The sequence below is a fragment of the Solanum dulcamara genome, chromosome 5, assembly GCF_947179165.1.
Source record: "Solanum dulcamara chromosome 5, daSolDulc1.2, whole genome shotgun sequence".
NCBI lineage: Eukaryota > Viridiplantae > Streptophyta > Magnoliopsida > Solanales > Solanaceae > Solanum > Solanum dulcamara.
The window spans coordinates 6,687,149-6,711,355 of record NC_077241.1 but is presented as its reverse complement, the minus strand read 5'-3'; the positions used below and the strand labels follow the sequence as shown (position 1 = coordinate 6,711,355).

The following is a 24,207-nucleotide window of genomic DNA, read 5'->3' as shown; positions in this document are numbered from 1 at the left end:
ATCGACACACTAAATAAAACTTTTCATTGTGCATAACAATGAATTTGATAATATAGACAAAATAAATTTAAGTAATAATCAAAATAATCATTATATATTTAAATCAACAGATGTTTGGATTAATTTTTAATTTTTGAGTTATAAGTTAAAAGCCATAAATTATAATTATTTTTATCTTTTTAATTTTAAAAAAGTGACAATAAGTATTTTTTAATGTATTCAAACATTTCAAAAGTTAAAAATTATTTTTTTCCAACCAATCCAAAAAGTGATTTTGACTATAAAACCTCCTACTATAAAGTTATTTTGACTTTTCTACTTCCAATTTTCCAGAAAAATTTATGTCATTGCTGACGAAGCTGTCTCTATATTTCAATCTTTTGTCCCTTTTTTTCTTTCAAAATTAATTTCATTCCTTATTATTTTTCCCCCAAAAAATTTTATATTTGGATCCAAAAAATCATTATTCTGTCATCACCTCATTGAATAACTTTCTTACAAGAAGAATATTTCACTACTCTTTCCTCCTCTCCCTGAAAAGCATCCACGCCCACTCCCACCCCACGCCCCACTGAAAAAGACAGCTTTTTTCCCCATAAAAATGGCTGCTTTGTAGTTTTTCTTTTTGTTTGGTAAATCTTTATTGGTTTCTATGTGAAGGTTCAGAAAGTGTACTTTTGTTTGATTCATATTTTAAGGTAAGAAATACTACTATTAGCGTAATATTTGAATCAATTGCTTAGTTTCTGCTTCTGGTTTGATTTTGTTTTTTTCGCATTTAAGGATCTTTTGGACTTGGATACATATTTTGAAGAGGTTGACTTCTGTAATTTTCTTCCAAGACTTCAAATCTAGCTAAAGATTTCCCCTTTTTGGTTTTGGTCATGTTTAATGCTGAAGATAAATGCTAGATGATAAGTATTTATGAAGTTCCTGTTTAGAAAAAAAGTGAACTTTTTGTTTGATTCATATTTTAAGGTAAAATTTACAGTTTTGAGTGATTTATATTAATTGTAGTTTAAGCTGTTTTCTAGTATTGCTTTCGGCACCCGCATTAGAGATCGATTAAAATCTGTTTGGGTAGGGTCCTTTTTGGGAAGCTCTCTCTGCCAAGGATTTTGAGAAGCAGTCCCATCTGCTGCACCCACATCCTTTGGTGGTGTATTGCTTAGTAGCTGGGATTACACTACCGGAAGGATTTGGGTTTTCTCATCAAGGAATTTTGGAACTTTTGGGGGTTGTATATTCAGAAGTTTTTGTTGGGTTGAGATTACAATTATGAAGTAGTTGTCTTCTACAGTTTTTTTTTCAAGACTTTCCTTAGCTTAGTTTGTTTCTTTATCTTTTTCGAGTGATGTTAAATGCTAAAAATAAATTGATGTCGTGAAGTTCCTATTTCTGTGGAAAACAAAAAATATAGATACAGATGATTCATGAATTGACTTCTTAAGATAGGGTTTGGATTGGGTAGTATCGATGTTCGTTGAAAGATATAATTCAGGGAGCAAACAATTAATGAGTCATGGTGTATCCAAGATTTTAACTAGGTGAGTGTGGAGTACGCTATACCCATTACAACCCTCTAGCAAAGGGTACATGTTTTGTTTAAATATTAAGAAGTTCCTGTTTCGAAAAAAGTAAACTTTTGTGTGATTCATATTTTAAGGTAATTTACAGTTTTGCTTGATTATATTAATTGTAGTATAAACTGTTCCCGCATTGGAGCCTGATTATTCCAGATTCACGCTGTGTAGGGCCTATTATAGGGAAACGCTCACTGCCAAGGATTTTTCCATATCCAGGTCTTGAAACTGAGAGACCTTCTCGGTAAGGGAGTAGGCATATTGCTTAGTAGCTAAAATTACACTACCGGAAGAATTTGGGTTTTCCCATTGAGGAACTTTGGAACTTTTGGGTGTTATATATTCAGAAGTTTGTGTTGGGTTGAGAATACAATTATGAAGTGGTTGCCTTCTACAATTTTTTTTTCAAGACTTTGTTAGCTTATTTTATTTCTTTATCTTTTTCAAGTGATGTTAAATGCTGAAAATAAATTGATGTCATGAAGGTTCCTGTTTCTGTGGAAAACAAAAAGATATACAGATGATTCATGATTTGATTTCTCAAGATAGGGTTTGGATTGGGTAGTATTGATCTTTGTTGAAAGATATAATAAAGGGAGCAAATAATCCAAGATTTTAACTAGGTGAGTGCGGAGTACGCTATACCCATTACAACCCTCTAGCAAAGGATACAAGTTTCGTATAAATATTATGAAGTTCCTGTTTCGAAAAAAGTAAACCTTTGTGTGATTCATATTTTAAGGTAATTTACAGTTTTGCTTGATTATGTTAATTGTAGTATAAACTGTTCTCGCATTGGAGCCTGATTAATCCAGATTCACGCCACGTAGGGCCTATTTGGGGGCTCAATGCCAAGGATTTTTCCATATCCAGGTCTCGAAACTGAGAGACCTTCTAGGTAAGGGAGTAGGCATATTGCTTAGTAGCTGAAATTACACTACTGGAAGGATTTGGGTTTTCCCATTAAGGAACTTTGGAACTTTTGGGGGTTATATAATCAGAAGTTTGTGTTGGGTTGAGATTACAATTATGAAGTGGTTGCCTTCTACAATTTTTCTCAAGACTTGGTTAGCTTATTTTATTTCTTCATCTTTTTTCAAGTGATGTTAAATGCTGAAAATAAATTGATGTCATGAAGTTCCTGTTTCTGTGGAAAAAAAAAGATATAGATACGGGTGATTCATGAATTGACTTCTCGAGATAGGGTTTGGATTGGGTAGTATTGATCTTTGTTGAAAAATATAATTCGGGGAGCTAATAATTAATGAGTCGCTGTGTATCCAAGATTTTAACTAGGTGAGTGCGGAGTACGCTATACCCATTACAACTCTCTAGCTAAGGGTACAAGTTTAGTTTAAATATTTTCTTTTTTGTTTATTCAACTGCATATCTGTAATTATAGATGAATGCAATGGGTGCAAGAGCTCCTGCTGCCTAAACTCTACATCCCCTCATGTTAATGACTTGACTTATATCTTGCAAACAAAGCTGAAAATTTTATACTGCAGTTGTCAGAGTCAAATCCTTTCATGACTCTGAAAAGGGTGAAATGTGCATGATACACTGAGCAATGAGCTTATTTTCTTGCAGGCTAATTACAAAGGTGATGCAGGGGTACAGGATTTTCATTTGAAGGAGAGGCAGGGTACGAGAAAGTATTGAGCTTGTAGAGGGTTACACGAGGTATTGCTTACAATGGCTTTTAAGCCATTGGATTGGTATTGCCAGCCAGTGGCAAATGGTGTGTGGTCAAAGTCTGTGGAAAATGCCTTTGGAGCTTACACCCCATGTGGAACAAACACTCTGGTTATATCTGTTTCTTATCTAGTCCTTTTGTCCTTGTGCTTAAACCGAGTGTGGAAAATGATGAAGGATCTTTCAGTCCAAAGGTTCCGCTTGAGGTCCAATTACTATAACTACATGCTGTGTCTTTTAGCTGCTTATTGCACTGCTGAGCCCTTGTTTAGATTGGTCATGCAAATATCAGCCTTGAACGTAGATGGCCAGCCTGGTCTTGCTCCATATGAGGTAGATTTTTTTCAATGATATAGTGCGTTAGTGTTGTTTGTCTCTTTATATAGTTTGGACAATCTTCACCTCATGATCTAGTTTTTGAATTGAGTTAGACTTAAGGTCTGTTTACTTAACATGATATTAGAGCCAAACCTGTCCATGTTATTGTGTGTCCCAATATTGGGGTTGTGTGTCCATGCTCTAGTTGGCGTGCTGGGGTGTAATTGTCCCACATTGTTGGAGGGATGAGGTATTTGTCTCCTTACATGGTCTTGGGCAATCCTCACCTCATGTGCTAGCTTTCGGGGTTGAGTTAGGCCCAAGGTCTATTTTGTTAACACGAAGCTCAAATATGCAACTTGTAAAGCTAATAATTTAGAATTGCAGGGGCTTACCGTATAAATAAAAAATAAAATGTGTGAATAAAAAAGAATCATACATCTAACTTATCCAATCTCGCTGTATCAATTCGAGGTATCTGATGAAAAAGCTGCTACTTGCTGAGTTTTTTGGATGATATATTTGCCTTTGATCTTTCTTGCATAAGTTTCTTTTCCTTCTTTTATGAGCTGTAATTTTAGGTAAGTTGGTCTGCTGTTACCCTTAAACTAATGGTGCTGGTATGGTTGATACTATGCCATCTTGTTGTTCTCCGGCTCCATTTAATGGTGACAAATGATGATGCAAGATATACTGAAAGTTGTTTCTTAGAGAACGAGATGAGACAATAATGTGTTCTAGTAATAACAATTTTTCAATTCTAACAGAAAAAAATTAATCTTATGCTACTTCTAACTTTTCTTCATATTATCATTCTTTAGATAATTTCCTTGACAATCGAGGTTCTTGCTTGGTTCTCTATGCTGGTGATGACTGTTGTCGAGACAAAGGTGTATATTCGTGAGGCCAGGTGGTTTGTTCGGTTTGGAGTAATATACTGTTTGGTGGGGGACGTGGTGATGCTAAATCTTATCCTTACTGTGAGAGAGTACTATAATGAGTAAGTTGTTCCTCCTCTTAGATAGTTCTCGAACTGATACAATGAATGAAGGTTTCACATGTGGGTGGTTAGTTGTTCTCATATTTGATATTGTTGTCTTGCTACCAGTGCATAATGGGTGTTATTGTCAGTAAGTACTTAAGTAGTTTTACGTGATATGCTTGAAAGATGGTAATTATTCCACTTTTCTTCTTTGATCGTGAAAAAAGCTACCCCCTCCCCTTTTGGTTCTTAGTGAGCCTGCATTTTTTTAGAGTTATAACTGCATCCTAAGCAAAATTTGTAAATTCCCCATGAGTATAATTTTCTCATTTAGGGTTATGATTTCCCCGCCCCTCCCCAAACAGAAAACTCTTGCACCAAAAAAAACTGGTTGCTCTTTTTTTCTTCTTCAGGAACTACGTGTTATCATCTCAAAAAAAAAAAAGTAAGTCAAAAATCTCATTGAGAGTTAAGGATGATTTCCCTGCTTGTCAACAGTAATTCCTTTCCGGTAAAGCAAAGTAAAAAACAAAAGGAAGGTCCAGTAAGCTGCTGCTGTACTTCTGATGAAGATCTTATGGAATCAAGCTAAAACAATAGTGGGAGACTGAGCATTGTCACTGGTTAATGCCTGCCTTTTCTGGTTGATGTTTAGGTGGCATATCAGGGTTCAATATTTTCTTTGTAGGTTTTAGTTCCAAAGCGCATAAATTCTGAATCTCTGATATGAACAGATATACACACTAGGTTGGCTCATTCACATCTTTCTTTTTCTTGCTAATTAAAGTTGTCTATCTTTATGTGCAGATCAGTACTGTATTTGTATATCAGTGAGGTTGCTGTCCAGGTTTGTTGCTTTAAAATCTTTCATGTGCTCTAGAGTTCATATTAGGTGATTATCAAGAGATGTTACTTGAAAATCTTTGCTTGGTGGCGTAAAATCATGTAAATGCGCTGTCTTGGTGTCTCAATAATCAGGCTGAAAAAGCATAAAAGTTTGACTGAAGAAATAGGACAGGTATCGGCCTTAGGACGCACACCCAAAATTGAGAGGACATAGGCATTAGAATAAAAACAAGGGAAAGTCAGCTTAATGATTAGAATGAAGTTTGGAATGCGTTGCAGGTTATCTGTGGAGTAAAAATTGCTTTACCTCATTGGAAGCTTAATCTAATTTATTTTTATCTTCTATTTCACTTTTTTCTTTTTTATTTCATGTTTCTGGAATTTTCCTGAACAGAGAAACTTTTATAACTTCCAGAGTTTATAGTTCGAATACTTCTGAATTCTTAAAGATGGCAGTGTTTAGTCCTTTTCTGCTTTTCTTGCAGATAACTTGTAGCAGTATAGTGAAGAAACTTCATTTTTTGTAAAATGGTTTTGGTATAACTGCTGAAATAGGAAATTTTGGAATCTGTGAGTACATTAGCAGTTACAGATTCCCCTCAGAATTAAAACTTTTCTTGGTTCCTCGTGATTAATTTGCTTTAAAGGGAAATACAACACAAGATCATCAAATAGGACCAAGAGCATGAGGGAATTAAAATATGTGACTGGCAATAGAACTCCTTTATGGTGTCATCTAGAAGGTCCAATACTATCAAAGGAAAGTTTTTAGTTTCACAAAGTCGGCTATAAGCTCGCACATTCTACCCTGCCGAGATTCCACTTGTGGGATTTCACTAGGTATGTTGTTGTTGTTGTAACGTCGGCTATAAGCAGTGAGTTACAGACATTCTACTAATGCTATAGTAGTGTGTAGTTCCTCAAACTATACATCTTTTTACATAGACAAATTGGCAAGTCCACTGCCAAATTTAAAATTGCTCACTTTTCGTTTGTCTGTTTAAAAAAATATTGCCACGTTCCTATATTTGCAGAGTTCTTTTTCCTAAATTTTCAGTTTACCCTTAATGACACTCCCTTATAAGATTGACATGGTATGTTTAAGACTTCAAGATTCAAATGTCAAAGGGTATTTTTGGGATGTTATACACACCTTTTGCTTATGATCACAAGATTCAAAAGTCTTCTTTATAGTCTTAAACTTCCTGCCTAGTCAAATTAAGATGCAAAATGAAACGGAGGGAATATCAAATGGCGTGGGGTAAATGTTCACTAATCGGCCTTCCTTGTTATTCCTTATTAGCATTGCCAACACTTTTGCTGAGACCATGCAGTAATTGCTTATTTACCAATTCTACTGAAAATGTTTTTGAAGGATTCATTCCACTACTTTTGACATAAATTGACACGTGTTGTCATTCTAAACCATAAACTGTGAAAAGTTGTTCTCAATCAATTTGAATGGTATGTTTGGAACTACCTAGACTCCACAGAACGATGCCACTCAATTGAAGCCCAAAATATGAGTTCTCTTTACACAAATTCTGTGTCAAAAAACGTTGAAGGATGAACCAAATGAAGCTTGCAAACTAGAGGAGACAAATCCATCATTCCATGTAGGCACTCTATGTTTGGAGTGCACTGTGTCTATCCCTAGGCTAAATAGTTTGAATAATTCAACCTTCCATTAGTAAGATAGCTTGTATTTCTTAAAGCATGGGATTGATGCAATATTTGATAGCTAATTTGCACTCTTGAAATTAAGTATGCGTTCTTATGTGGGAATCAATTGACTCATTATATTATTGGATCTCATGGTTTTAACTTTTAATTAAATAATTAAACCAAGTCCAATCTCATTGGTTTTACTGTGTAGGTATTGTTTGGATTGCTCCTGCTGTTTTATATTCCTGATATGGATCCTTATCCTGGGTACTCTCCACTTCAAAGTGAATCTTTCGACAACACTGCATATGACGAACTTCCTGAAGGCGAGCAGATTTGTCCTGAGAGGCACACCAACATACTTTCCCGTATGTGACTATAAATTTTTCAGGCACTTGATTGTTTAGGTTTGACGTCCTTCATAAGTTTGATTATTACACGAGTACATATTAAGGCTGATTAGGAATTCAGGTACTTCCCAATTGGGGGCCAGATCCTGGGAACTTGAGTACTTGACCAGATTATTGATGCATTATCATTTAAGAAAAATAACATTTGTCTAGTGATGTGATATCTGTCTATGGATATGTCCACCTATGAACTTCATCACACTTGCATCTCATTGGTAAACTCTACTTTGACCTCTTCATTTCTTGTTTCTTGCGAGAGAGGGAGGTTGATGAGTTCTATACTAGTGGTTGGTGTGATGGTATGAGGACTACAAATATCTTGTTAGTTCCCAAATTCGCAGTCTCATTGTACACAAATGTCAAGTTTTTGATGATAATGGAAACCGACAGCTGCTACACTTTGGGTGCGTATAGGGTAAAACCCCCGCTCCTATGCAGTAGCTCGCAAACCACACAGGAGAGGTAATCCGCACTAGGCAAGCCCGGTGCGACAAGCTCGATCCAGAAGGCAAGCCCCTTGCTTTCGCTGGCAAGGGGTTTCGAACTTGAGACCTCCAACATGGAAGTCCCAAGCCCAAACCACTGGGCCACCCGGGTAAATGTCAATTTTTCATATTTTGGATGAGGTCACAATTCATGTTTGACATAATACTAGCTTCTATGTTTAGAAAAACTTGGATGTAAGATTGACATAGAAGAAGCAAAGTTGGAGGAAGGAGACAGCTAAAAGGATAAGCAGGTTAAATTGGGAGAATTCTAGCACTTCTAGAATCCCAGATTGGTTGAGGAGAGAACTTTTCATAGCTGTTCTTGTATAAGAGAAAGCTGGTTGTTAAATCCATGCCTATGGTGACAACAAGCTGTGTTCGTCAAAGTTGAAGTATTACTTTTGTCCACAGTTGGTTCCTAGGGCATCAAAGTTCCACTTGTATGGGGAAATTTTGTACTTTGTCCTTCCTGGTAATAGAAATTGGTGTACATGATGAAAGCAAGGTCTACTCAGAGATGGCGGAAAACCCTTTAAGATTTAAATTTTGTTTGAGGAGTCAATGCCATCCAGGTTCAAAGGTTGGATTTAATTCCTTTTAGATAGTTAGACATATATATACTTGTAACAAAGTATAAAATTAAGGGTTGGCTTTAATTTTTGTATTACTGAAGGAACCTACAGACTTGTGTTGGATGTTGTGGAAGGGGATAATACAAGGGAAGTTAATCTTCTCAAATTCATTGACTTTGAAGCGGGGATGGTAACCGTATTTGCATTTGGTTTGATGCCTGTGATTTGGGTGTTCATCCCTTAAATATTTGTGCCCTTGTATCTATGTGACCATGCTTCCGTAATTGCTTGCATTATAGGTGTTGCGTCATGATATCCTAATTTGCGATGGTTCTGCTGCATCACTGGGAGCAATTGTGAGGAATAACCCTTCTAGAAAAATCATTTGGTTTGGTTCATTATTTGTCTGCTCTGCTCCCTAAAAAAAGGAGACTTACAATGGTAACTCATCTGCTTTAGTTATTACCTCAAAGACTATTCTGAATTTAGGTTTCAGAAGATATATTCAAGATGTGGAACTGGGACTTGTAGACCTCTCCATGAAAATGTGAAGTCACACACTTTTCTTTCCAATCACGAAGGTTTAAGAAAAGTATGCTATGTAATAGGTGTCTTTTTGGAATAGGCTGCCTAGAATGCAGCTGTTGCAAAAATTTAAGGTAGAAGAGGATTGTTGTGAGCTGGCACTTTATGTGTAAAGTCATAATGAAGATGTAGAGAATTTGCTTTTGTACTGCCGAGGTACAAAAGAATTATGGGTTTTTCCTTTTTCTTATTCGCTATGACCATTCTATACTGAATCTGTAAGCGGTTCTCTGCTAAGTGGAGGTTGAAGAAGATAGAAGTAAGGAAGCATGGAAAGTAGGGCCCCTCTTTACCTTTGATGGCTTATTCGGAGAGGGACTAGACGAGGTTCTAAAGCCATCGACAGTTCTCCATAGAGTGTGACGAGTTACTTTGTATCTTTATTGTACTTTTGGTGTGAAGAGAAGATACTCTTGCTTATAATAGTTAGATTCTTTTTTGAAGCTTATGGCTAAATCATTGTATTATAAAGCTGTTGGTTCCATCTTGGTGTGCCTATTAATGCAATTACCTTAGCTTATTTAAGAAAGAAAAATGTGTATGAGTAACTTGCTTAGAAGAAACAGAGGTATAAATGAATAGCATATCTGTAATCAATTCCCCCCTTTCTATCAGCATTCAGCTACATGGGACCTGATATTTACCACTCACTTTCTTATGCAGAAATTCTTTTTTCATGGATGAATCCTCTTATGCAACTTGGTTATAAAAGACCGTTAACAGAGAAGGATGTGTGGAAACTTGATACTTGGGATCGGACTGAAACTCTAAACAACTCGTAAGGGTGCTCCTCTCTTCTTTCTTCATTTAAGATTTCATTTAATCCCAAGAAGTGAATAACTTATTGGGAAAAGAAGTCAAAATAAATTCGGTGAAGCAGATATATTAACATTCTTATAAACTACTTAGGTTTCAAAAGAGTTGGGCAGAGGAGTCTCAAAGACCTAAACCATGGCTTTTAAGAGCTTTAAACCGTAGTCTTGGAGGAAGGTAAATACGTTGTCTAATGTTTCATGCTTCTGGTTTACTGATTATTCTTACATTCCAAGATATACATTGCTCAATCAGTTGATATTTTATGTTACTAAGCATTTTGCCATCTTTCAACTTTTGCAGGTTTTGGTGGGGAGGCTTCTGGAAGGTAGTTGATTCCCTGTTACTTCCTGTCTGGTTATTAATACTTCACGAATTTTTTCAAAGAATAATAATCAGAATGCATCACGTAAAAGCTTTATGCTTGTCAGCTTGAACTGTAATTTTATGTTACTAGTTTAAGGAAGTGGGCAAGCTTGATCTTTGGACTTTTAGGAGGCTGACTTCTGGAACCATATCTATATCTTCTCGTTATTACATTGAAGTCTAGAGTACTATGTTACATGTTTGAATATTGGCTTATGCTTATGTATTAGTAACTGTGCTTTTTGATCGTCAATGCAAACTAATGTCCAGAAATACACCAAGTACACTATGTTTTAAGCATAATGTCATTAGGTATGCTTTCTGAAATCACCTGCAGAAGTCACAGGGTTTGAGAAAGAGGGGGTGGGGATGGATACATGGGGGCACTTGTAGTTGTTTATGACAGTTTGGACTTTTGCCACCTTTTAGGAATAGTCTGTCAAAGCACTCTTCTTTCTGGGGTTCTGTCTCGGACGGGAAGTTGACACATTTGTATACCGTAAAGAATTGATGTGAGTTTTAAGTAGTAAAATGAAGTGTTCTCAATGGAGCCAAATGGACACTGACTCTGAACTGGTTGAATACGGCCGTAGTATTTGTTAATGTTGTAAAAAATTGATGTGAAATTGTGGTCTTTTGTGACCGAGTGGTTCTCTCTCTCATACACACGTGCGCGCACACATAAACACACACACACATATATGTCTCTTTGTGCGTAAAGAAAACAGTGAGAGAAGTTTTTTGGAAATGAACTACTTAATTATTCCCTCATGTTTGTTGGGTTTAATTTTTAAATAGTGTTTTCAAGTGTTTTAAAAAAGAAGGAAAATAATTCCTATTTCTAATTATATAATTTTAAGGATTCTAAACCTCCTCGCCAAAAAAGAAAAGAACCAAGGACTTTAAACCTTTCCCGTATTTACAAGGAATTGGCTCTTTCCAAATTAGCAATTTCCTAATTCTTAACGCCCCTCCTCAAGTTGGAGTGTACACATACTATGCTCCTAACTTGCCATAAATATACACTCATATCTAGAACAACGAATTGACTTTGTGACTGGCTCAATGTTTTGTCGTCAAAATGACAATCTTCTATATGAGCCGTTCTCTCATGAAACACTAGGTTCAAAGGAATTTGTATTGCATCCTGATTGTCTCAAGTCAATCACATTGGTGCATCTCGTCCAAATCTTGACTCTTTAAGAAGTTGCTTATCAATAGAAAGTCACATATATGATATTACCTACAATTCTACCTCTGCACTTGATTAGCTACTAGATCTCTTTAAGGAGTTGCTTATCAATAGAAACTCGCATGTAACCAACACCATTAATTTTGACTTGCATATTTGGTGCCATTTTAATTTTACAATAAAGATACTAAATTCTCCTAAAAAGGGTATTTGACTCTCGAGTATATATGCTACTTATTTTGAAGGTGAAACGTTTTTGTTTTTGACACTGGTAACATTTTTATTTAAGTCAGTACTACCTAAGTACTGAAAAACTATATTTATAAATAAGAAGAAAAAGAAGTATAAATTTCCCCAAAACTGAATCAAAATTTAGTTGGACCCTAAAACATCTATGATTGACTCAGTCTCATTGGAGTAGACATTTGTACACCAAAAACAGAACAACAAAATACATTTAAGCTTGACATCCTGCAGGTTGTTGTTCCTATTTTCAAAACATCTATCATGACTCCCTCTCCATATAGTCTACCATATACAAGCAGGGATCATCCTCCATCTTTCTCTGTTTGTAGCCCCAACTCCAGCCTCCTCCCAACTAAAAAGAGTCTCATTAATCTTACTTGGCATACTCCAGGAAATGCCTCTGAGATTAAGGAAAATCTGCCACAGTTGGTCAGTGAAATTGCAGTGTAGAAAGAGGTGTCTCTCTGTCTCTGTATCCTTACCACATCGGGAGCATCTGTTGCATAGATACCTCTCTTGGCCACGTTGTCCAATGTCAAAACTGCTTCACTGGCTAGCAGCTAGGTAAAACATGCCACTTTGTGTGGCACTTCGATTCTCCAGATTTGCTTCCAAGGCCATTTGAAGTCTTGATTATCACTAAGACTTGTCTATTTATATCTTTCCTTCACCCTGTATCTACCTTTGCTCTGCCCATGCCACCATAAATAAGCCTCACCTGTTTGTATTCCTTGGAAACTCTCCAGTAACTTTAAAAGTTCAATCATTCTGGGAATTTCCCTGTCATCCAAGTTTCTTCTAAGGACCAGATTCTATCCTTGTTGTGACCACATTTCAGCAACAGTTTTCTGTTGATGTTGAGCCAAAGCGAAGATGTCAGGAAAGAGATCTTTAAGGCTCTCAATACCCATCCATTTATTAACCCAAAAGCTTGTTTTTCTGCTATTTTGAACCTTGACAATTAATTGATTACTGAGAGAATGCCAGAATACTCTGATAGATTTCCAGAGGTTAATACCATAGGAAACAAAAGGTTTTCACTTCGTCAAATAGAAGAACATTATCAGAAGCAAGGAACAAGGTGGACTAGGTATCAAGACCTCAAAAACCAAAGCAAAGCTCTTAAGGTCAAGTGGCTATGGAGGTACCATCATGAGGACTGAGGCCAACTCGTACAAGGTAATCAAGAGCAAGTATGAGGAATTGAACAAATGGGTAACTTAAGAGGTTATATGTGATCTCTACACTGTTTCCAGCAGCTTTCTAACTTCAAATCCCTGAATTCTTCCTGTTGTCTTAGCAATATTCAACATGTTGTTGAGTCCCTCCATAGCTATGACATACCTTAGAATGTGAAGCATTGCATTCAATGATTGCCACAAGGGCTGGGAGAAACTGGCGAACAACGTTGACAACAAATATGATGTTTGATCGTGTGATGTAAGGTAATTGAGATTGCCAACCAATTTTTGATAACGAGCGGGTCCTGTCAAGGGCTCCGCTATCCAAGGGCTACCCTATCAAGGAAGATGCTTAATATCGGGGTCCATAGGATTATCAATAGGTTTTCAATTCAACATGTCAATGACTTTCAATATATCCAAAGCATACTTCCTTTGTGAAATATAATTCCCACTTTAGATTGTGCCACCATAATACCTTAGAAGTATCTTAGTTTACCCAGATCTTTTGTTTGAAAAAGACTTGATAAATGCTGCTTAAGTTGAGTAATACCTTCATGATCATATTGTTATAACATTTTTATCAATATAAACAACCAAGAATGCACATTTGGCATTATGAATAAGTTGATTAAACACAAAGTAGCAAGATATAAAGGTCGAGAATTAGGGTAGAAGGTTAGTAAATCGAGCATTGTCTAGCTTCTCCTTTTCAATATTGTTATTATTACTTTTCATCTTCGATATTAGTATTACTTGTTTCCTTTGCTTCAGTTCTCATATTATTTTATCGCTCCTACTATTCTTTTCTTCATTGTTTTCAGCATGACTTCTTTAAGTATACTTGCTTTACATATTTGATTTTTATATGCTTTACTTGAGACAAGGGTTTGTTGGAGACAACCTCTCTACCTTCTAAGGCAGGGGTAAGGCTGCGTGCACCACCCTCCTAGACCCCACTTGTGAGATTATAGTGGGTATGTTGTTGATGCTGAGGAAACAAATGTACTTTAATCCATAGAATTTTTTACATTGTAAATATATACAAGTTAAATTCATGTGTTCTCTCTTTAACAATTTAAGCTTTTAGATGAGAAAGTCAATACACTTTAACATGGTATCCAAGAGAGAGCAGAGGTCTTGGTTTCGGGTCTCATTGCCACCTAAGGGAGGTATTGAAGACATTATTAAGAAAATAAAAGTGTGCTCTCCCTATCCGTTTAAACTTTTACATGAGATGGTCACTCAGTTTAACAAGATTATATGGATATTTCAGTGCAAAAATAAGTGAGGCCAAAAACAATGAATGAAAAGTGCTATTCCTTTAACTACTGATTTTGATCCATTAGCTAGGGTGACAATATAAAAGACTGCAAAAGATTTAACGGGAGCAAAAATATATTTTGTTACTAGAGATATGGGCAGAAACGCCGAAATCAAGAATCCAATGTTCAAAGGATAAAGGCTGTGTCATACAACCGAAAGAGTTACTTGGTTGTGCTATGCAAGTTATAGATGAGGATGATAACCGTTGCTTTGCAATATGGTGCTGAAGATTTTCTTTGGAATCAATTCCAATCACAGTGATAAAATGCGGTGTTTCTTAGGCTTGGATTCCAGCTCCAGTTGTCTTAACCACCGTACTTTTTTTCTTGTGGAAGAAAACGGAGTTTTTGCTTTTGTAAGATTAAGAAGAATAATCTGTTTTTGGGAAGGAAATAACTCTTCTCCTCTTTCTTTTATAACTGGAATACAGAAAGTGAAGGAATGTTTTGACAAGACAGGAATTTCTTATAAGAGTGGGATAACCCATAATATTTTTAGCCAGCACTTTAAAATAGGGACTGTTTGGTATTTCACCAAAATTCTCAATTTCTCCCCAATTTCTAGAATCTTAAACTTCCTCTCTCCTAAACTGTAACATCAATTGTTTCCCCATTGTTCCCGCTGTCTTCCACCACATTGTTGCCGCCACGGTCACTTTTATGAAAATAAAGTAACAAAGTATCTAATTCTTTACCCATTAAAGAATTTAACTTCTTAGGTACCAATTATTGGTTCTGATGTTTCATGTTAGCAGTAACAACAAACTACAAACGCCAATAAAATCAAACTCTTCACACCATTGATGGATGTTTCAACTCCATTATTTGTTTCAATGTTGATGTTCATGTCTCAGAATATGATCAGATGTGGTATTACTGGTTTGAATTTCACCAGCGCCTTTTGCTTGTTGGGTCCAACACCATTTGACCCATCTCTAAAAGTTAACCCTAGTTTCTGTTATGATGTTTTGGAAGTGCCAAAAATATCCTCTGTAACAATCATACCCGTCTTGGGAAGGCTTTGATATGCGGGGTTCTGCAGAGTTTGTGTTGACTGGAATTGCAAAGAAGAAAAGGATATTTTGGTTAAAGACGAAAACTCCCTACATTTTGTGCTGGAAGGAAGAAAATGAGGGCATTTTGGAGAAACAAAAATGGGTACAGTGCTAACCTACTACATGAATGTAGTAGGTTAGCAAAACCCTATATATGTGTATACACACACATTATATTTATATATAGTGTGTTTATGGGAGGTGTTGTACTTTAATCTTAAGAGAAAACTAGGGACACTATCAACGGAAGTTAGATCATGTGTAGAATTTAATGTTTATGTAATAATAGTAATAATAATACAACAACAACAACGAACCCAGTGTGATCCCACCATGTGGGGTCTGGGGAGGGTAGAGTGTACGCAGACCTAACCCCCACCTTAAAAGGTAGGGCGGCTGTTTCCGAAAGACCCTCGGCTTAATAATAATAATAATAATAATAATAATAATAATAATAATAATAATAATAATAATTTTACATGTATCTATTAGTTTAGACTGCTCCATCAATAACATAGAGATGTAGAGACGCTCATTCATGTGCACATGTGTATAATTTTATGTATGCAGCACATTTTTTGGTTCTCTCTGTTACCTTACATTACTTTTAGCTTTCTGAAGAACATGTATAGAATATTGTGTATTTTTAGTTAATTTGACTTTGTATACACCAACATGTGTTGTCTTACAAATTTATGTATTTATCTACTGGATGAACTATGAGGCATACTGAAAACATGTTGAAGTTGCATTTGTTTTCTTGCGTTGTGAGTATTTAGTTGAAATACCAAATTTGTAACTTTTTATTGTTTGTTTCCAACATGTAGATCGGCAATGATGCTTCCCAGTTCATTGGACCACTCGTTCTAAACCAACTCTTACAGGTAAAAAAGCAATTGCACATTCTGCAAATTGATAATTGTAAGGACTTTTAAGTTTTAACCAGACCCCTTTTGTGGCCTGAGAAAGAAGATGGTTTACCAATGTCTTTTGGTATCATATTTTATTTCATATTTGCTTTGATGATGCGTAGTTGTGGATTGGTCATGAAGTTTTAGTAACTCCTAACAAGTTTTGGGTTCCATCTTTCTTTAATCCTTTTATACATTCACCTTTAAATTTTTTAAAATGATCTCCACCTAACTTATCAGGTATTTGGCCTTTGGAATGCATCATTAAGTATGGAGGTTGTATGTATGACAAGTAAAGTGGGATAAAAGCCACAATCTAGATAATAGGATATGCAAGGAACACACATATATTTTTTAGTTGGTCTTCCATGTCTTTGGAGGCAAGTAGGGATGTAGTAAGGATATCCCTATTTGTTCTGATCGTGCAGCAGGCTTGGCGTTATTTGTGGTTCCGTAATAGTTTTTATCAGGAACTTATTGGAAAAGTTTTGAAGTGATTAGCAACTTTCTAGAAGCCCGAGACTACCATCTAGTGATTGTTATTTTGGTAATCATCGTTGTCATTACCTCCTTTTTTTTCTATGGTTGGGTATAAATCTTATTTTATATGCTTATAAAAGAATCTTGTTATGTACTCTTTGAATTGCGATTCATTTTGGTTGTACTTGATATGCATTGATGCATCCGTGATGTCAGGAACCAAGATGAATTAATATCTTCCCAAAAGTGGGAATATTCTTCTTCATTGTATACATTTCTCTGATGTGCATGATCAGGTTAACAAAGTCAATTGTCATCATGATGTGAAACCAGCCTATATAAGTTGTAGTTTTCAATACAAACAATGTCCATGCTTGACATGATAATGTTTGGAGATGATCTGATTTGATTTCAGTCTTGTTCATTTTTCTTTTAAAATTTTCTGACATCTAATCACGGTCCCTTATATCTCCATCCAACAGTCTATGCAACGAGGTGATCCAGCATGGATAGGCTACGTCTATGCAGTCGCGATTTTTATTGGAGTGGTATGACTATTGTACCAACCTTTGGTGGACACACCAAGATACTGACTTATGCTCTATTCTGGTCTCTCTGAATTTGACTATTTAAGAAAATTGTCTTCAGACTGCTATATTGGACTTTACTCTGTAAAACCAAAACCTTTATGCAGTGGAAACATCAAACAATTTGGCATGCTTAAAGGTCCTAGTGGCAGTGTTTGGTGAACCTATAGTCAGACCCTTGTGGTCAGGCCCTTCCCGGACCCCGCGCATAGCGGGAGCTTTAGTGCACCGGGCTGCCCTTTATAGTCAGACATTGATGTGTAGCTTCCATATGTTTGTGGGCTTTTTGGTCTGATTTAAAAAAAATTGTATGCAAATAGCTGGAGGCCATATGTCTAAACTGCCTCCCCACTAATGTTCTTTATTTCTTCCCTTTTTTACCTACTGAGAGTGTGACTAGAACCTTAGTTTTTCTTTTAAATAACTTTAGTTGACTCTCTTCCTCCCGCGGTCTCTGGTTGACGCTATTTCAATATGTAACTATGGTTCTGACACTATTTAAGTACAAATTTTCTTCTAGGTGGTTGGTGTTCTCTGTGAAGCGCAGTATTTTCAGAATGTCATGCGTGTTGGATATCGCCTGAGATCTACTTTGGTAATTCAGATTCCTTCTACATTCTATCATCCCCTCTTCTTTGTTTAGCCTAGGTTACATCTAGAGGTGACATTTATTCTTGTTTTGTTGGGTTATGTGACGCAATTGGGATATATCACCAATCTTCTTTGTCCTTTTCTGTTTCCATTTTCTGTGCTCCCTTATATATGAAGTATAATTTCTAGTGCTAGTTAGTATTTCATTAAAGGCTTATTCTTTTTACTTTCTGTTTTACCCTAACAGGCAAGACTTGGATCTCAGATCTGTCTTATTTAGGAGCTATCAGGATTCGTAGGAAGCACCGGCTCCTGTAGTTATAATTATGTTTTGGCAATATAATCCTTGTTTATTTGAATTAATTATGATGACAATAATCATCATTCTGGAGAGAGCATTTCATGATCACCTAACACAAAATAGACTGTAGGTATATGCTAGTATTATGCAACCAAGTAAATTTCTTTTACCCATTAAAGCCAAGTTCTTTTGGTCCAATTTTGGTACCTTGCAGAGGTTCCATGAAATGTAGATCCATTTCTACACTACACATTAAAATTTCCTCGTGTTGGAAATACTTTGTCAATTCATTTGTTGAAACTCTCTTGTAATGTGACTATTGATTTGAGTCAAAGTGGCGTCTTGATATGACTTGTATTTATGCATCGTCTTGTTGCTTGTTTTTGAGTTATTCTGGGAGTTAGTTTAGCCTACTCATTGCTTCTTGTAGACTCTGTATATGTTAACAGCAGCATCTTTCTGTGTCCTTGCTAATATAGAACATATAACTCATCAACTATTCCCCATCTAATTCTAGAAATTTATAGATCATTGATGAACGGGTGGAAGGATTATGATTAAGTCCAATTGCTTTTTTAGGTTGCAGCAGTTTTCCGGAAGTCTTTGAGGTTAACCCATGAAAGTCGGAAAAATTTTGCATCAGGAAAGATAACCAACTTGATGACAACAGATTCTGAAGCACTTCAGGCATGTTGGTTGTATTACTGCTGATATTATTTAGTTCTGCAATCCTTTACAAATTGAATATTCTATGACATTACTTTCTAGCAGGATAAGAGATTGCTGATTTAAGGAATTGATTCTTATTGGATATGCCCATTTGTGAAAACATGTTTGTACCATAAGATACATAGCAGCACTAAGAAAATGCATAGAAAAAATGCTTGACAATGAACACTAATTGCTTATTTATGAGAGATAAAGTATGCTGGAAGCCCCAACTTGTGGGACTACACTTGGTATGTTGTTGTTGTCATGTATAAAAGTCAATTTACAGAAGTACAAAACTTACATAAATCCTAAAGTATTAAGAGTTAATTACATCCTATTCCTATTTTTTTCAAATTACAAAAATCCCTTATTTTTTGAGAAACTCAGATACATAAGTCATCTTCCCTGATACATAGTGATGCCTTTAATGCTGTTGTGGTAAAAAAAGGAAAATTAACGGAAGATTTGTTAAATGAATATTTTGTTACCTTTAAAAAGGAAAAAAATAAATAAATAAAGCATAAATTATGGGAAAACTTTATTGGCAATGAGATTCAATCCCTGACAAATTGAAACATGCTAGTACAATTCAAAATTCAAAATTCTTCTTTCCATTCTTCCAAAAAAAACTCTCAATTTTGAATCAAAATTGTCGACAAATTGTACTGATACAACATGAACATGTCGATCTTGTTGAGATATTCCAAAATCTGAAAAAGTGAGGTGAGGTTTGAACGATACAAAAGTGATGGAATTTTTTGATGGTCAAAATACTGGAGTTGGTGGTGGCTCCGGTAAGGGCTTTGAGTCAAGATCCATGGATGACGCCATTTTTGAAAGTGAAAAAAAGTTACAAGAGTTGGTATAGAGCAAAGAAGAATGTGTAAAAGGATTTCATTATCACGTTTTTTTGCTTTCAACAAATCAAATTGTTGATTTTTTTAAAATTTTTTTGTTGTTCATCTTTTTGTGATACATGAGTTCTAGAAATGATACATAAATTTGAATTTATAATAAATGTATCTGATACATAATGACTACCAGTAATGTATCTATCTCAAATATAACATTTTATGGGCAACAATTACCTATTTAATGTATCTAGTAGAAATACTGTACTTAACAATTCAAACAAGGTACATAAATAGTAATGTATCATGATAAATCTATCCATCTCGAAAATACAATTCAAATGTAATGTACCATAATGTTGAAACGAAGACATTATACATTAATTTAAGAAACAAAAACAATTAGATACATTAAAAATGTGAACCTATATGTATCAAAAAAAGATGAACAACAAAAATCGACCTTCATTCATATGTATCAGCAATTTTTTAAGATGAAAAAACTATTTTTTTTAAAAAAAAAACAGAAGTGATGGAAAGAAATTTACCTCTTGAATAACTTGAAATCATTAATTGGAAAGAGAAAATATTTGAAATTCAAAAATAGATTAAGGGATGTAACTGTTGAGAGATTTGTGGAGTGAAAAAAGGAAGGAAATCATGGGTATGGTATTTTGAATTGATGTATCCGGAAAAGGGAATGATGGAATGATGGGGGCAAAAGAAGGGATTTTTGATATTTTTTGAAACGGTAGGGAAAATAAGAAAATATGGTAAAAAGAGGTGTGTAGTTAAGTAATTTTTCCAAAAATTTATGACAATTAAACTAAAGCCTTGAAAGTAATTTTGTTTTTCATCTCTCTATCAATATCACAATCATTGCTGGCATGAACCATCCTGAATCAGATGCTATCCAAGAAAATTCAGAATCCTGAATGTATTACACAAAAGTCGCAGAATAGTTATTTGTATCACAGGATATAAATGAATTTACGCACTAAATACATGAGGTCATAAGATATGTGTCACTGGAGCGTTGCACCGAAATGCATCTTTAAGATACTGACTGTTTTGCTTGTGCTAGCTAGTATGTCTTTTTCTAGATCTCAGACTTGATGATAACTCTCCTTTGGAAGCATAAAAGGTTGACTGAATACATTGGCGGATGGAATAAATATATAAGTTTTCCTTCCTCTATAAGTTTATACACTTTTCGATGAGGTACACACAATTTAATATGGTATAAAAGTGGACAGTTTCTGGGTTAAACGTTTAGCGCGTACCATTACACAGGATACTCCCATATGCGGAAGATAAAAGAATCAGGTCCATGTGTGCGGGTCACATTAGGATATATGAATACATAAAATTTGCTTCATTAGAAGTTAAAAATTTAAGACGAAAAGGTACACCATCTACAGAACACAATATTATTACTATTTGATGCATTTGTGTACCACCATGACTTTTCTTGTTTTTGTTTTTCTGAAACTGAATCAGTCAGTAAGATTCCTTGAAATAGAACAAATATCGGAAGTTCTAAAACAACTTTCACCAATTCCAACTTGCAAAACAACCAATAGTACTATAACAAAACTATGGCTCCTATAGGGAACCACACTAATCACACCAAAATAGTCCTCAACAAAAAGATATCCCTTGACAACCATAGAGATCTTTCTTTTTTTTGATGAATTAAGAAATTTCATTGATGGCATCAAGAAGATGCAAAATAAAAGAACAAACGGATGCTAAATTATAAAAATAGGTGTTAGCTTCAAAACATATTAGCTATAGCTCCAGGGAGCTAACAAAATCCAAAAAGGTGTCGGGGGAATTTACAGGGGAGCGCTTGCACCAACTATAGAGTAACAAAATACATTTAGACTTGAGTACTGGATTAGTAGTTGATAAACCTTCAAAACATCTGCTGTTCCTTCCTGTACTATCCAGAAAAATCATGCTGGAATTATATTCTAGATTTTCTTGATTGGTTTACCCGACTTTCCTTGAGCTCCAGTCTTCCACTGCTGTTCCTTTCTCGTTCTTTTTTTTTTGGAAGCAAGACTTTTGCAGAGAGAACAGAAGTCAGAACCAATTCTTACCTCAAACCCAAAACCATAGAAAGTTCTACCGTCTCTTGAGAGCATACACAACATCCATAGTAGTCACCGTCTTCTGATGAACATGCTCAATATAGGTAACAACATCATGAATCACATTCTCTAGAAAATCACTCACGTGTCTCCCCATAGATAAGCCCACTGATACGCTTCACTCCTTCTCTATGAGCCAAAAGCCTAATGGACTACTTGGTGATACCTTGAGTGTTATAACGGAGGATCTTACAGTGTCATTTTGCTCTTCCATTTCCAATCATTTTTCCTCCCTTTCCACTACCTAATGTGTTTTCTCAACCATTAATTTCTCTGAAATTGAAGCTTCTGGATCTCAAAGGGTGTAAAGAGATGGCAGTGAACATCCTTTTACGAAGAGATGTATTATCCTATGAATTCTCTGTGCCTAGATTAATTAAAATTCCGTCTTAAAAGTTTGTTTTAAATGTGATTGTTTTGCTGTGTTGACATTGGTGTCTTTCTTATTTCTCCAGCAAATATGTCAGTCACTTCATACGATTTGGTCAGCTCCTCTTCGGATCATTGTTGCATTGGTTCTTCTTTACCAACTATTGGGGTTTGCAGCACTTATTGGTGCACTTTTGTTGGTTCTTATGTTTCCCATACAGGTAAAGAGCTTTACTTTTCCTCTCATCACTTTACAACATTTGTCCATTTTTATTGAAGATATTTCCACTTTTTTATTTTGTACCTAAATTTAGAGGTTAATGCTTGCTCGAGGAAGAGCACTTTCGAACAATAAGAAGAAAAGGAGTTGTTTCTGTAATTAAAGGGCAAATGCTTTTACACCCGAGTTCTTTTGGATCATGTGCTTATGCTAATAGGATTATCCAACATGGTTTTTATTCAATTGAAGGTTATTAAATATAATTATGTAATAGGGGAAATAGCCCATACAAGTTGTATAAAGATGATAGAGAATTTTACTCAACATGTGTCATTATGAAAGTCATTTACATGACTAGAATATGACATGTGCTCCAAAAGTACGCGAGTAAATCATTTAAAGTAATGGTGGTTACTTTTGTAATGGTGGTTACTTTTAAGGCACTGATGAATGTCTTAATGGCTGGAGTATCACATGTGCCCAAGAAAACCAGTTTGATGCAATCATATACGGTCAAGGAGGAGGTTCACATATGAGTACTTTATGTTGAGGGTATTTAGTGAGAGATAGTGATGGATACAACAGCTCTATTTTTCATGTTGACTGGAATCAAAGGCCCTGATTGTAAGGTATTGATGGTTCGAATGTTTGAAGTAAAGAATTTCCTGTGCAGACGTAGAATATCCATTAGCAGGACTTGTACCCTATTATATCCATTACCTGTAGTTTGAAAAGTCTTTCCCATAATTTCACTGGTAAAGGATCCACCTGCCTAATATCTCTCAGAATAGACTGCATAGAGTTGTGGAGCGAATTCTTTTTTGCTTGTGGAATAGCTTGTAATTCAGCATCTACTGGATACATTTATCAATGAATTTACCTGATTCAAAAAAAAAAGACTGCATAGAATTTAGGTATAAATCTATTTAATCTTGTTAATTCAGTGTTCATTTTTCAGTACTGCTGTGTTGATTTTGTTTTCTTTTTCTACTTGTTCAATTTTTTTGTGTGCTTAGAGTATGCACAACTATTCTTGGTATCCTCCATTCCGACGTCACAGGATTATCTTGCTATTTTCCTTTCTTTTTTTCGATAAGTTCTCTTGCTATTGTCTTAATGAAAAAATATATGGGTTATGCAGACATTTGTTATAAGCAAGATGCAGAAACTGACGAAAGAAGGATTACAGCAAACAGACAAGAGAATCGGTCTCATGAATGAAGTATTGGCTGCAATGGACACAGTCAAGTATAGTTCATTCACAGAAGCATGTTTGAAACTCCTAAATATACTATCCAGTTTAATGATTTGTAACTGTAGTGATATGTATTTTTCAGATCTTATGCCTGGGAGAATAGTTTCCAGTCCAAGGTTCAAGATGTTCGGAATGATGAGCTGTCTTGGTATAGGAAAGCACAATTACTAGGAGCGGTATGTTGTGAGACTTTTCAGTTTCAAATTAACCAGAAGAATGAATTGTGTTTTTTCAGAAAGGAAATATTATTGTGCCTTCCGTGGAGGTTAAGCAGAGTTGCAATATGTTGTATTGCCCCAAGAGTAAAGCTTGAATCAACTATACTACCCCATATTATGGTGCTCGGGCTCTTAAAAAATGCCACCGGGTGCATGTTTGGTACTCCAAAAGTAGTGCATTTTTGGAGGATCCGATACAGATGCGGTAGCAGTTTTGGAGTGTCGAGTAGCATCA

The 24,207-nt window shown here is 35.5% G+C and overlaps 1 protein-coding gene and 1 pseudogene across 5 annotated transcripts in view; one reads left to right on the top strand and one right to left on the bottom strand.

The window, feature by feature from the left end:
- Window positions 1–459: 459 nt before the first annotated feature.
- Window positions 460–24,207, top strand: part of LOC129888933 (ABC transporter C family member 2-like) — a 42,521-nt gene continuing 18,773 nt past the window's right edge. The window contains exons 1-16 of one of the 5 annotated variants that reach the window (XM_055964001.1): window positions 460–698; window positions 1,755–1,827; window positions 3,174–3,611; window positions 4,418–4,596; window positions 5,386–5,425; window positions 7,301–7,457; window positions 9,808–9,922; window positions 10,054–10,134; window positions 10,261–10,285; window positions 16,150–16,206; window positions 17,196–17,261; window positions 17,821–17,895; window positions 18,772–18,879; window positions 22,366–22,500; window positions 23,641–23,747; window positions 23,837–23,930. In XM_055964001.1, coding sequence (XP_055819976.1) covers window positions 3,279–3,611; window positions 4,418–4,596; window positions 5,386–5,425; window positions 7,301–7,457; window positions 9,808–9,922; window positions 10,054–10,134; window positions 10,261–10,285; window positions 16,150–16,206; window positions 17,196–17,261; window positions 17,821–17,895; window positions 18,772–18,879; window positions 22,366–22,500; window positions 23,641–23,747; window positions 23,837–23,930 — 1,572 coding nt within the window. In that variant the 5' untranslated portion in view covers window positions 460–698; window positions 1,755–1,827; window positions 3,174–3,278. Of the gene's footprint in view, window positions 699–940; window positions 979–1,702; window positions 1,828–2,306; window positions 2,326–3,173; window positions 3,612–4,417; window positions 4,597–5,385; window positions 5,426–7,300; window positions 7,458–9,807; window positions 9,923–10,053; window positions 10,135–10,260; window positions 10,286–16,149; window positions 16,207–17,195; window positions 17,262–17,820; window positions 17,896–18,771; window positions 18,880–22,365; window positions 22,501–23,640; window positions 23,748–23,836; window positions 23,931–24,207 lie in introns of those variants that run through there. The other 4 variants (XM_055964000.1, XM_055963999.1, XM_055964002.1 and 1 more) reach the window with 4 other exon arrangements.
- On the bottom strand, window positions 20,608–22,236 carry LOC129888466 (histone H4-like; annotated as a pseudogene).